The sequence below is a fragment of the Hippopotamus amphibius genome, chromosome X, assembly GCF_030028045.1.
Source record: "Hippopotamus amphibius kiboko isolate mHipAmp2 chromosome X, mHipAmp2.hap2, whole genome shotgun sequence".
In the NCBI taxonomy this organism is placed as follows: domain Eukaryota; kingdom Metazoa; phylum Chordata; class Mammalia; order Artiodactyla; family Hippopotamidae; genus Hippopotamus; species Hippopotamus amphibius.
In genome coordinates this window covers 96800748-96814460 of record NC_080203.1, presented here as the reverse complement: position 1 = coordinate 96814460, position 13713 = coordinate 96800748, and the positions used below count along the sequence as shown (strand labels likewise).

General features: G+C 34.2%; 1 protein-coding gene across 15 annotated transcripts in view; it reads left to right on the top strand.

Moving 5' to 3' along the window:
- Positions 1–13713, top strand: part of KDM6A (lysine demethylase 6A) — a 224740-nt gene that overhangs the window by 82822 nt on the left and 128205 nt on the right. For 12 of the 15 annotated variants that reach the window (XM_057718322.1, XM_057718319.1, XM_057718330.1 and 9 more), the window contains one exon: positions 4922–4971. The exons of the other annotated variants lie outside the window; for them this stretch is intronic. In XM_057718322.1, the coding sequence (XP_057574305.1) occupies positions 4922–4971 (50 nt within the window). The remainder of the gene's footprint in view (positions 1–4921; positions 4972–13713) is intronic. 15 annotated transcript variants of the gene reach the window in all.

The window sequence follows — 13713 nt, the reverse complement described above, 5'->3', positions numbered from 1 at the left end:
ATCAGGCACACGCTCTTTTTCTTGTTTTGACACTCTTAACTCACAGCCATAATATTTCCATGTGTGTGAAAGCCTCTGTCATCTACTTCATCTTTATTTTGACCCTCTACTCCACCACTCTATTTCTCTAGATCTTTCTTTATTTAATTCCAAATGAATTATAATATGGCTTTGGGCTTCTCTTTTTATTCTTTATGTCTTACTCTTTTACTGACAAACCTTTTAGTCTGCTTGTGACCTGTAAGGAAATAACTTTAATTAAATGGCTTGATGTCACAGTCTCTTAGGAAGTGGTGAGGTCAGGATTAGAACTCAGATTTACCTAAAACTGCTTCTTTTCTTACTGTACCTTGTTGCCTTCCTGGTGGCCCTTATTTGGTAATGTTGACCATCTTGAACACAAGAAATATGCTCATTTTAACATTTACACAAATAATATGTTCATTGTTTAAACAAAAACATTAGAATACATAATAACCATAAAAGGTAAACAGCTTGAGAGCAGGAGCCCTGTCATGTGTTTTGTTCACATATGTATTTCACTTCATCTAGCTTGGTGCAGGTTACTTAATACTTAAATATTACGGGAATGCATTAATGACTCATTGATATTTTATCATATAGAGGCAAATCTCATTTATTTTTTCTTGGCCGCACCAAGTGACTTGTGGGATCTTAGTTCTCCGACCAGGGATTGAACCCATAAATCTTTAAAGGCTTTTCTATTACAATAAAATTTCAATATGTATTTAAAAATTGAATTAAACGCTGCAACTTCAACACAGTGTGTGTTAATCTCACTGTCTCAGAAACATGCTTTGTGACTTAAATTTCAATTCCCTGCATAGTATTCTATCATATAGGTAGAACAATTTCCTACTGGGCGTGTAGACTCTTTTTTTTTTTTTTTGCTATTAACATACTCACTAAATTCTCTGTCTTTGTAGCTAAATTTTTGCACAGATCCACCTTTATATTCTTAGAAGGGATACCTTTATGTGGTAGGTTTTTACTGAGTGAAAGTGTGTATACACACACACACACACACACACACACACACACACACACACAAATACACACTTTTGATGCATAGTGCTAAATTATGCTACAAAAAAGTTTTGCTAATTTATACTTATAGTACTAGTAGAATGATAAAACTGCCTATTTTCTTGACTTCTTTCCACTCCTGGATATTTTTCTTAATACTACTGAGTATTACTGTTATTATTATTTAATTTAATCATATATATATATATATATATATATATATATATATATATATATAAATGGTACAGCACAGTTATGAAGTTAAAGGGCAGGTGACTGTGTAGCAACCCCTCCCAGCTGTATAGGTGATTCTTTTTTTGTGTGTGTGTATGGCGCCGGGGGGCTGCATTGGGTCTTCGTTGCTGTGCACGGGCTTTCTCTAGCTGTGGCGAGTGGGGGCTACTCTTTGCTGCGGTGCGTGGGCTTCAGTAGTTGTGGCAAGAGGGCTCTAGAGCACAGGCTCAGTAGTTGTGGCGCTCAGACTTAGTTGCCCCGAGGAGTGTGGAATCTTCCTGGGCTCAAACCCCTGTCCCCTGCATTGGCAGGTGGTTTCTTAACCAGTGCGCCACCAGGGAAGTCCTCTATAATCTTTCAAAGTCATTATAATTTTCTCCCTTTTTTAAAAATCTAGAGACTTATATGGGCTTATTTAAAAACAAAATAAAACTCATAATTATGAAAAAAGTAATTCTGAGTCTGTCCATAAATAAAGTTGATTCCAAGGATTAAAAAGATCTGACCTTTGGAAAATGGTTGTTAGAGAGTTGAAATTAATATGTTTGAGCACACCATTCTTGGTTAAGTGGCAAAAGAAAACGACGGTCTTGCCTGAAGTATTGTTACAAAGATTTCCTAGTGGGATGAACATAGACTTCTTGAGCCAATAAATAACTCAGGGGTCACAAAGTGAAGATGAGGTGATTTAGGGAAGGAAAAGCCCGGTAGACACATGCTACAATCCCGAAATCATTTTAAGCATTATAAGGATGTCCAAATAAATGATTTCCCTCATTCTCTATTCAGGACTTTAGGAAAATCTAGTTACAGTAGAGTAGGGATTTATTTTCACGATAGGTAACTGACTTAAAAAGGATTTCACTGGAGAGACTCTGGTGATGGGTACTTGTAGAGTTTTAATGATTTATTTGAATTAGGAAACATGTTAAATATGTTAAGGTCTTTCCTAAAATAGGATCCTAGGCCTAATGGAGTAAAATTTAATTGTTGAGAAATGTGTAAGTGAATGGAAAGGTAACAAATGCTCATCGAAGAAGTGTCTCATTTACAAATCTGTGCTTGAAATTTGGAGCATTTACTTTTGTGACTTTGAATTTGAAAGCTTGTATTTATTTCTCAGTTCATCATATTGTATCAATGCCGTGTTTCTCCCAATTGATAATCACATAGGCTTCTTGTACCTCAGTTTCAGTTACTGTGGAGGACATCATACTGTCTTTTTAAGGGCTTTTCAAATTCTAAAATGGGAATTTTATGAAGTCATGCAGTGTATTGTTATTCAGATTACTGGAAACATAACCCTTTAAGTTTGTTGAAATTCCCATTAAAAGAGCAGTTCAGGTTTGGTATGGTGACTGAACACAATTGTTAAGGGACCCTGGCTTCTCCTGGTTAGAATGTCTTTAGGCACAAATATCAAAGACATGATTCTAGCTTAAACAATAAGGAGGGCTTCCTAGGTGGCGCAGTGGTTAAGAATCCGCCTGCCAGTGCAGAGGTCACGGGTTCGATCCCAGCTCCAGGAAGATCCCACATGCCACGGAGCAACTAAGCCCGTGTGCCAAAAAAATAAATAAATAAATAAAATAAAAATACAAGTTTAAAAAAAAAAAAACAATAAGGAGATTTATTCCCTCACATAATTGGAAGTTCATAGGTGAGTTGTGTACTAGATATAGTTTGAAGTCTAGAAGTATCCAGGTACTTTCCATCTTTTTCTGCTATCTTCTATGGGCTTCGTCTTAAGAATAGTTCCCCTTTGTAGTGGCAGTTGGTGGTATATGCTTCTTTGTTCACATCAGGCTATAGAGAGAAAACACCTTTTCCATGACTGTCCTCCATAAATCAGTCAAAACTTGTTTGACTATTCTGTTCTGTCTAGCTTGATAAGTTGGTTTGCTTTTCTTTTTAGAAAACCATTAATCAGTGATCTGTATGAGCTAGCTACACTCATGTATGGAGAACTAGAAAACAGAAGATGGCTTGAAATCAACTGTTCCTCAAAACTGGAAAAATTACAGTCTAAACGGCCTTCCAGTAATAGGTTGGTTGGCATCATCTTTGCAGAAAAGATGAATGTTATTCAAATAAGTTACTTGTTCAGATATGTGATAATGCTTTGCGGTGATGCTTCTCTAATTTGAACATATTCAGGAAGTTCTCTATATGGTATTCATTTTGGCTGCTTACTGATAAACAGTACGAAAACATACCTGGAGTTTTAGATAATGTTAATTTTCATCCTCCCCATTTTTTTCAGTGTAAAATTTTATTACACTTGTTGAAAATCTTACGTGAAAATATAAGTTACTCTTTTTAAAAATTGAGGTATAGTTGATAATATAACTATAAGTTTTAGGTGTATAACATAATGATTTGATATTTACATATATTGTGGAATGATCATAGTAAGTTTAGTTAACCTCTGTCACCATACTCAGTTACAGTTTTTTTTCTTGTGATGAGAACTTTTAAGATTTACTCTTAGCAGTTTTCAAATATGCGATACATTATTATTAATTATAGTGATCATGTGTAAATTACATACCCATGACTTATTACTGCTCATGAGTTTTTAAAAAAAGGCTCTACCAATTCTAAAGTGCATGTGTAACCTTTACTTTATCTCCTCCTCCTCACTCTTTTTGGATTGATAGAAGCTACAGTTGACTGTTCAGTGACACGGGTTTGAGCCGCACAAGTCCACTCAGATGTGGGATTTTTTCAATACACATACGTACTACTATGTTTATGATCCGTGAGTGTGGAATCCATGTACACGCATGGCCAACTATGGGATCTGATCACAGTAGATTTTGGTATCTGCGGCAGGTGCTGAACCAATCCACTGCAGATACTGAGGGATGACTGTAATTATTTCCAGAGCCTGTTATACCTTGAGATGGATTTAGGGGTATGGGATGCCCTATTTTGGAATTGAGTTGGAGTTTGGAGTAAGGTTAATTGTGGGCTGGGTTTTTTGTTGATTGTATGAGAGGAAGCAGCACAAAAGGAATACAGTTGACCCTTGAATAACAGGGGTTTGAACTTCGCAGGTCCACTTACACATGGAATTTTTTCAATAGTAAATACTACAGTGCTGCATGATCTGTGGTTGGTTGAATCAAGGATACAGAACTTCAGATACAGAGGGCTGACTATAAGTTATACGTAGCTTTTCTACTGTGTGGAGGTCAGTGCCCCTTGCCCCTGTGTTGTTCAGGAGTCAACTATAGTTCCTTTGCTCTTTGAGGTAGTTGAGCTCTTAGTCATTTTTGAAAGTGAGATTCCCTGTTAGAACAAATGAGCCATCACATTCTGGAGTATTAATCTACTTATCACATTTGGTCTCTGAGGGAGGTGAAGTTGATTCAAGAGGTTGCCTAGATTCTGTTCAAGTACAGGTCTGAAATGTGACCATGGTTTTACTTCCTTGAACTCCTATATGTTTGACATTTGTTACCATGTCTAGCTATGAGTAGGGACGCTCCAGAGTTTAAATTGTCTGGTTGTAAATATCACTATCTGTTGGGAGGTGGGTATGGTGGGAATTTTGTTGTATTGTTTCTTAAAACTTGTAGTAATTGATTTTGAAATGGGGCATAATTGTGACTCATGTTTATTTTCCCTCTTTCAGCATTATCTGCATACCAGAGGTACTACAGTTTACAATCTGACTACTGGAAGGTTAGTGTACATTTGCATGCCCCTTCCCATCCCCTCTTCCTCGCTTCCCCTCCCCCTTTTCCCTCCCCTCCCCTCCTCTTCCCTTCCCTTCCCTGTCAGATTACTGCTGTTTATACTCAAAACGAATTGTGCTCTTGCTTTTTTTATTTGTTTTGTTAATTGAAAATATGACTTCTAGGCAAAAGGGATTGGAAAAGGAAAAAAATGAGTGTTCTTTTGTGCTGTCTTGTATGATCACATTGTATTTTGTTAAAAGAATTAGATTATTCTGACAATTTATTGGCCAAAGATGATCCAAAGTGTGAGAGTTAAAGCCAGCAAAACCAAATGGCAACAAAATGATTCTTCAGTTTTCTTTCAGTATTCAGGTACCTAGGAATAAAAGAAGTCTGAAGATGGGTGTATCAGGCTGAAAAGGGAAGGCATAAGTGAAAATCTTTATTGCTATAGTTTGTCTATAATTGGAGCTCTGAGGACAGCTGAACCTAACCATTTTTTAAAAGACCAATACCGAAATGAAGAACTGTGCACATCAGTAAATCACCTATTTTCTTATTTTAAGCAGTGCTTAAAGTTACCTGGACAGGTTAATCTTTCACATCATGTTTACTTTGAAGTATAAGTTCACTGACCCAGTGGGGTTTCTTTATCTAAATTGCCAAATTTCAGGTTTTTAAGGTGGATTTTATTTTTTCTGTTGCCTAATTTATCTTTCTTTTGATATGTAGAAGTTTTAACAGTATATTTTGATAATTTTAAAACGTATTGAAAATATCTTTTCTAGTCTATGGCTTATCTTTTTTTCTTTTTAAAGCTTATTGAAATATAATTAAATACCATAAAATTCAACTTCTTTAACTATGCGATTCAGTGACTTTTAGTAAATTTCCAGAGTTGTGCAGCCATAACCAAAATCTTAGATTTAGGACATGTTTATCTCACCATAATGAAACCTCATGTCCAACCCCTGGCAAGTACTAATCTACTTTCTGTCTCTATGTATTTGTATTTTCTGGGCATTTCATATAAATGGAATCATGTACTATGAAGTCTTTTGTGACTGACTTCTTTCACTAAGCATATAAGCATATATTTTTATAGTTGATCCATATGTAGCATGTATTAATACTTTATTTCTTTTTATTATCTAATATTCCATTGTGTGGATATACCACATTTTATTTATCCATTCATCAGTTGATGAGCATTTTAGCTGTCTCCATTTTTTGTCTGTTGTGAATAATGCTCCTGTGAACATCTGTATACAAGTTTTTGTGTGGACCTGTAGTTTCAGTTCTCTTCGGTAAATAACCAGGGGTGGAATTGCCAGGTTGTAATGTAAATCTATGTTTACCATTTTGAGAAACTGCCAAAATTGTTTTCCAGAGTGGCTGTAACATATTCTAACCAGCAGTGTATGAGGGTTCCAGTTTCTCTGTATTGTCATCAGCACTAGTAATTGTCCAGCTTTTGAGTGTAGCCCTGTTAGTGGATATGAAATAGCATCTTATTATAGTTTTTATTTGCATTTTCCTAATGACTGATGTTGAACATTGTTTAATGACCACATTATTTAGCTATTTGTATATATTCTTTGGTGAAATGCTTATTTAAAACCTTTGCTGATTTTTAATTTTTTTTTTTTTTAATTAGTGTGTTGAGACTTCCCTGGTAGTCGAGTGGTTAAGACTCTGCGCTTCCAAAGCAGGGGGTGTGGGTTTGATCCCTGGTCAGGGAACTAAGATCCCACATGCCATGTGGCGTAGCCAAAAACTTAAAAAAAAAAAAAAAAAAAAAATTTAGTGTGTTGTAAGAGTTCTTTATACATTCTGAATATAACTCCTTATCAGATACATAATTTGCAAATATTTTCTCAACATCTGTGGCTTGTATTTTAATTTTCTTCATAGTATAGTTTGAAGTGCAACAATTTAAAATTTTGATGACATCAAATTTCTGAACTGTTTCTTTGCTTGTGCTTTTGTAGGTAAGAAATCTTTGCCTAGTCCAATGTCATAGTGATTTCTTCCATTGTTTTTTCAATCAGTTGCTTCAGTTACAGATAGTACTGCAGTAAATAGTAAAAGTGTCTTTTTGTATTTTTGCTAGTGGTTCTTTGGTATAGATTCCTTTATATGTGGGATTGCTGGGTCTGAGGGCAAGTGTGAACCACTCGTTTGGGAGCTTGTTTCCCCTTGGTCTTAACCAAGAAAGTTTCTGTCGGCAGGCTTTTTGTGAAATCTGATAGGTGAGAAATGGTGTCTTATCGTTGCTTTAACTTGCATTTTGCTAATTGAATTTTTAATTGAAGTTTAAAGACTGTTTGTATTTCCTTTTCTTTGAAGTATCTGTTCATTTCTCTTCAGTTGGGCCATCGTTTTCTTTCTCTGTTTTATATATAGCCATACTTTATGTATGATGTACGCGGGTGAGTCAAAAATTATCCGCACTCTGGCTGTAGAATTTACAGACGTTTTAATATAACTGGAGTGTGGAAAATTTTTCACTCACCCTCATATATGTATCTTTTATCTGTGATTTTTTATTTTAATTTGCTTTTGTGTGTTTTGCCCATGCAGAAGTTATTTCTGTCTTGTCAGATTTATCAGTCTTTTTCTAAATTGCATTTGCATTTTGAATCATAGGATATTTTTTTTTCTCACTCCCAGGTGTTAGAGAAATTCATCCACATTTTCTTTTAGTACTTGAATTGGTTTTATTTTTTAATTTAAATCTTGATCCATTTGGGAATTATCCCTGATTTATAGTGTGAGGAACATCTAAGTTTATTCTTTTCCTATAGCTAATTATCCCAACACAATATATTGTTAAAAAATTCATCTTTTCCCTACTAATTTGAGATATTGCCTTAGTTGTATGCTAAATTTTCATATGCAATTTTGTCTGTTTATGGTTTCTCTGGTCTATTTCATTAGTCTGTTCATGCATTGGTACTGTACTGTTTTACTTATAGAGGTTTTTGCAATAAGTTTACACTACACATACAGTATGTATATGGTAGTGCAACAGCACCCTTTCCCCACTGTTCTTGTTTTTAGGGTTTCCCTGGCTGTCCTTTCTTTGTTGCTTGTTTTTCCAAATAAACTAATTAACTCCACAAAAACAGCTGATGATTTTTCTCTCCTGCTTTTTTGAGATATCATTTACATTATTTTAAGTGTTCAAATTTGCTGCGTTTTGGCCATTTATATGGGATTGTGTAATCATCACCACAATTAAGATATAGAATGTTTCTGTCACTCAAAGTGTTCGCTTGTGCTGATTACAGTTGATTCCCATTCTTGACCCCTGGTTCCAGGCAACCGGTTACTTGGTTATATGCTTTCTGTGTCTCTAATTTTGTGATTTCTAGAATGTCACACACCTGGATTCAAATAGCACGTATTTTTTTGCTTTAATTTAGCACACTGATTTTGAGATTCATCCATGTTCTTGTGTGTGTCAGTGTTGTGTTTCTTTTCATCGTTATGCAGTATTTCATAGAATGATTATACCATAATTAATTTTCCCATTTATTAGTTGATAGACATTAGGGTTGAGTCCGGCTTTTGATAAACATGAATGAAGTGCTGTGAACATTGTTTTTGTGTAAACGTAGGTTTCCATTTCTCTTGGTATGTATACTGAGGATTTGGAAATGCTGGGTCACATTGCAGTTGTAGAGTTAACTACCAAACTTTTTTGAAGTGGCTGTACCATTTCACATTCTTACTAGCAGTATATGAGATTCTCAGTTGTTCTGCATCTTGGATAGCACTCTGTATTGTCGACCTTTTTAACTTTAGCCATTCTAATGAGTAAGTAGTGGTTTTTCATTTCCGTTTTATCTGCATTTCCCTAATGATAGTGATGTTGAGCATCTTGTATGTACTATTGGCCTTTCGTGTACCTTGTTTTGTTTTTACCTGTTCACATCTTTTGCTGATTTTTAACTTCTTTTTTTGTATTATTAGTTGAGTTGCATGGGCTCTTTGCATATTCTGAATAAAAGCCCTTTGTCAGATATGTTTTGGAAATACTTTTTCACAATCTGTGGCTTGCCTTTTTGTTTTCTTAATTGTACCTTTTTATGAGCAAATATCTATAATTTTGATGAAGTCCATTTAATAATTTTTTTTCCTTTTATAGCTTGTTACTTTTGTGTTCTGCTGAAAACTCTTTGTCTACCTGAAGATCACAAAGATTTCCTCAGCTTTTTTCCCTAGGAGTTCTGTAATCACATTTCTTATATTTTGGTTTATGATACATTTAAAGCTATTCTTGATGTGAGATGAGCATCAGTGTCTTCCCCCAGTCCCGCCAACAGATACCCAGTTGTTTTCAGCATCATTTGTTGGAAAGACTATCCTTTCAAAATTGATTTACTGTTTCCTCTTTGATAATATCAATCTGTTGACCAGTTTTGTGTCTATTGCTAGATCCTCTGTTACGTTCCTGTTTGTCCTATATGCCTACTTTAAAGCCAATATAATACTGTTTTGTTACTGTAGTCTTGAAATCAAGCAGCGTAAGTTTTCTGTGTTCTTTTTCAGAATTTTTTTTTTTTTCTTCCCTAGGTCTTTTGCTTTCTATATAAAGTTTAGAAGCAGCTTGCCAATTTCTCCTTCTAGGATTTTGATTGGGACTGCATTGTATGCATAGACCAATTTGGGGAGAATCTCTCTTTTTGAAAATAATGCATTTGCATCTCACGATTTATTTAGGTCTTCTTTAATTTTCCTCAGCATTGTTTTATAGTTTCCATCTCACATTTTTTGTTAAGTTTATTTTACTTTTTGATACTATAGTAATTGGAATCACTGTAAAATTTTGTTTCCAGTTGATTGTTGCTATTGCATAGGAGCACAATAGATTATTGTACATTTACCTAGCATCCTGCTATCTTGATAAATTAGTTCTAGTAGCTTTGCTCTAGATTTCGGAGGATTTTCTATGTACATAATCATGCTGCCTACAGATAAAGACAGTTTTACTTTTTCTGTTCTAATCTGTGGATACTACTGTGGATCTTTTTCTTACCTTGTTGGATTGGCAGAGACCTCCATTATATATATATTTTTGTTTTAATTATTAATTAGTTAATGTATTTTTGGCTTGTATTGGGTCCTTGTTGCTGTGCGCAGGCTTCCACTAGTTGCCACTAGCGGGGGCTACTCTTCGTTGGGGGTGCTTGGGCTTCTCATTGTGGTGGCTTCTCTTGTTGCAGAGCACGGCTCTAGGTGTGTGGGCTTTAGTAGTTGTGGCTCGCGGGCTCTAGATCACAGGCTCAGTAGTTGTGGCGCACAGGCTTAGTTGCTCTGCGGCATGTGGGGTCTTCTCGGCCCAGGGATCAAACCTGTTTCCCCTGCATTGGCAGGCAGATTCTTAACCACTACACCACCAGGGAAGTCCCTCCAGTATAGTGTTGAATAGAAGGGAACATCCTTGTGTTGTTCCTGATCTTTGGGAGAAAACATTCAGTTTTCACCATTGAAAATGGTGTTAGCTATAGAGTTTTCGTAGATTTAGATTGAAGAAGTTTTCTTCTGTTACTAGTTTTGATTTGAGATTTCTCTTTTCTTTTCTGTTTTCATTTATAATGAATAGGTATGGAACTTGTCAAATAATTATTCTTCCTCTGTTGAGAGTCTGTGGATTTTCTTTTTTAAGATGTTATATGGTTAGTTACATTGCTTGATTTTTCTTTTCTTTTTTTCCTGGGATAAACCCGTTAGATGTATTATCCTTTTTATATGTTGTTGGCTTCATTGTAGTAATAGTTTGTTAAGGACTTTTGTATCTTTGTTCATAAGTGATGTTACTCTGTAATTTTCTTCTTAGGACTTTTGTCTGATTTTTTTCCATCATGATAATTCTAGCCTCATAAAAAGAGTTGGCAGCTTTCTCTCCACTTCTATGAATGTATGTGTAGGGTTGGTATTATTTCTTTCTTAAATGTTGAATAGAATTTATTGGTAAAGTCAGCTGGGCCTAGAGTTTTCTTTCTGAAGAGTTTTAAACTACAGTTTGAATTACTTTAATATATATAGGGCTATTCAGGCCTTCTGCTTCTTGGTTGTTTTGTCTTTCGGGGAGTTTGTCTATTTCATATAATTTTGAACTTACTATTCTTTCTATCATAACCCTAATTTTCTTTAAATAACTGTAAAATCTATATACCTTCTTTCATTCCTGATATTGGTAATTTGATCTTCTCTATTTTTCTTGATCAGCCTGACTAGAGGGATAATCAGTTTTATTTATCTTTGCAAAGAATCAAATTTTTGTTTCATAGTTTTTTCTTCAATATTGTTTTTCTGTTTTATATTTCATCTAATCCCTATTTCATTGATTCCTGATTGTCATTATTATTTGCTTCTGCTTACTTTGTGTTTAATTTTCTTATTTCCTAAGATGGTAGCTTAGATCATTGATTTTCTACCTTTTTTCCTCTAATATAAGCATTTAAAAGTATGTATTTTTGTTAGTATTGCTATAGCTGTATCTCGCAAGTTTTATATTTTTAATTTTCATTATCATTCATTTGAAAACGTTTTCTACTTTCACTTGTACTTTCTTACCCTTGATTATTTAGATACATATTGTATAATTTCAAAGGACTTGGGTTATTTTAAATATCTCATAGTTAATTGATTTCTGTTTCATTTATACAACATACTGTATGATTTCATTCTTTCAAAATGTATTGAAACTTCTTTATTGGGTCAACACCGAAAAACAAGCACATGGTTTGCATTTGTTGGTTGTATTGTGGTATAAATAATAGGTAAAAGTAGTTGAAAGTGTTTTTCTTAATTTTTTTTGTCTTTGTCATTTGCTAACACGTTATTTCTTCCTATGATGGTAAAATTCTCTTTCTTAATTTTGCTTTGTTCTTTAATATATTTTGAAACTCTCTTATTAGGAACACACATATTTGTGATTGTTATTTTATCTGATGAATTTACTCTTTTGTCATAAAGAAATATTGTTTTTTTACCTCTAGCAATTCTTTTTGTTTTGACATGTGTTTTATCTGATATTAATTTAACCATTCCTTTCTTCTTAGGCTTGTTATTTCTGTAAGATATCCTTTTCTTTTCAACCTTTTGGCATCTTTATATTTATAATACTTTTATATAGGTAGCTTTTAAATAAGTCTTGCTTTTTTATCTGTTCTGAAAATCTCTGTTTTTTACTTGTACTGTTTAGCCACTGGCAGGTAATGAAATCATTGATATGGTTGGGTTTGTGTCTTTCATTTGATTTTTTCCTTTTATGTTTATTCCTTTAGTTTCTTGGTCTTATGTTCTCCTTACCACCACTCCTCCCCCCACCCCTTTATATTTCAATCTATTTTATAATTTTACATTACTTTTCCTATTGGCCTTTTCACCTGTTCTTTTCACCTGTTCCTTTCATTATTTGTTCAGTGATGATTCTAGGGATTATAGTATAAATCTTTAATTTTTCACAGTCAAGTCTCAGTTAATATTAAACCAATTCATGTAAAATGTATAAAGTTTGCAATTATATAGGTCCACATCTTACCCACCCTTGTCCTTTATGTAATAGCTATTACATGTATTAGATCTACAAGATGATGTTATTTTGCTTTGAACAGGCCGATATATTGCAGTGTAATAGTAACTTTATTTACCCATATTGTTAACATTTCTGATGCTCTTCATTACTTTCTATGAATTGTTACCATGTACTGTCATTTTCTTTTAGGCCAAAGAACTTTAGCATTTCTTCTGGTAAAGGTCTGGTGGAGATGAATTTCTTTTATCTGAAAATATTTTTTGGCTTAATTTTAAAGGGCATTTTTCCTTGATAGAGAATTATGGGTTGGTTTGCTTTTTAAAAAAGTTATTATAAAATATTGGCTTGTAGCTTATATTCCCTTGTAGCTTATTTATTTTATACATAGTAGTTTGAACCTCTTAATCCCCTATCCCTATCTTGCCCCACTCTCGTTCATTCTCCCCACTGATAACCACCAGTTTATTCTTTGTATTTTTTGTGAGTTTGTGTCTGTTTTTTTATGTTCATTTGTTTGGTTTTTTTATTTAGATTCCACATATGAGTGATAACATACAATATTTGTCTTTCTCTGACTTATTTCACTAAGCACAATACCCTCCAGGTCCATCCATGTTGATACATGTTTATTCCATTGTATATATATACCACATCTTCTTTATCCATTTGTCTGTTGATGGACACTTAGGTTGCTTTCGTATCTTGGCTATTGCAAATAATGCTGCCATGAACACTGGGGTGGATGTATCTTTTCAAATTAATGTTTTCGTTTTCTTCAGGTATATACCCAGGAGTGGGATTGCAAATGTTCATATCATTTGCAAAATGATAGTTTTATTTTTAGTTTTTTTGAGGAACCTCCATACTGTTCCTCACACTGGCTGCACCAATTTACATTCCCACCAGTGGTGTGCAAGGGATCCTTTTTCTCCATATCCTTGCCAACATGTTCTTTTTGGTGATAACCATTCTGACGGGTATGAGGTGGCTTTGATTTGCATTTCTCTGATGATTAGCAATGTCCAGTATCTTTTCATGTGCCTGTTGGCCATCTGTATGTCTTCTTTGGAAAAATGTGTATTAGGGTCTTCTGCCCATTTTAAAATCAGATTTTTTTTTTTTTTGATATTTAGTTGTATGAGCTGTTTATATAGTTTGGATATTAACCCCTTGTTGTTCATATCATTTGCAAATATT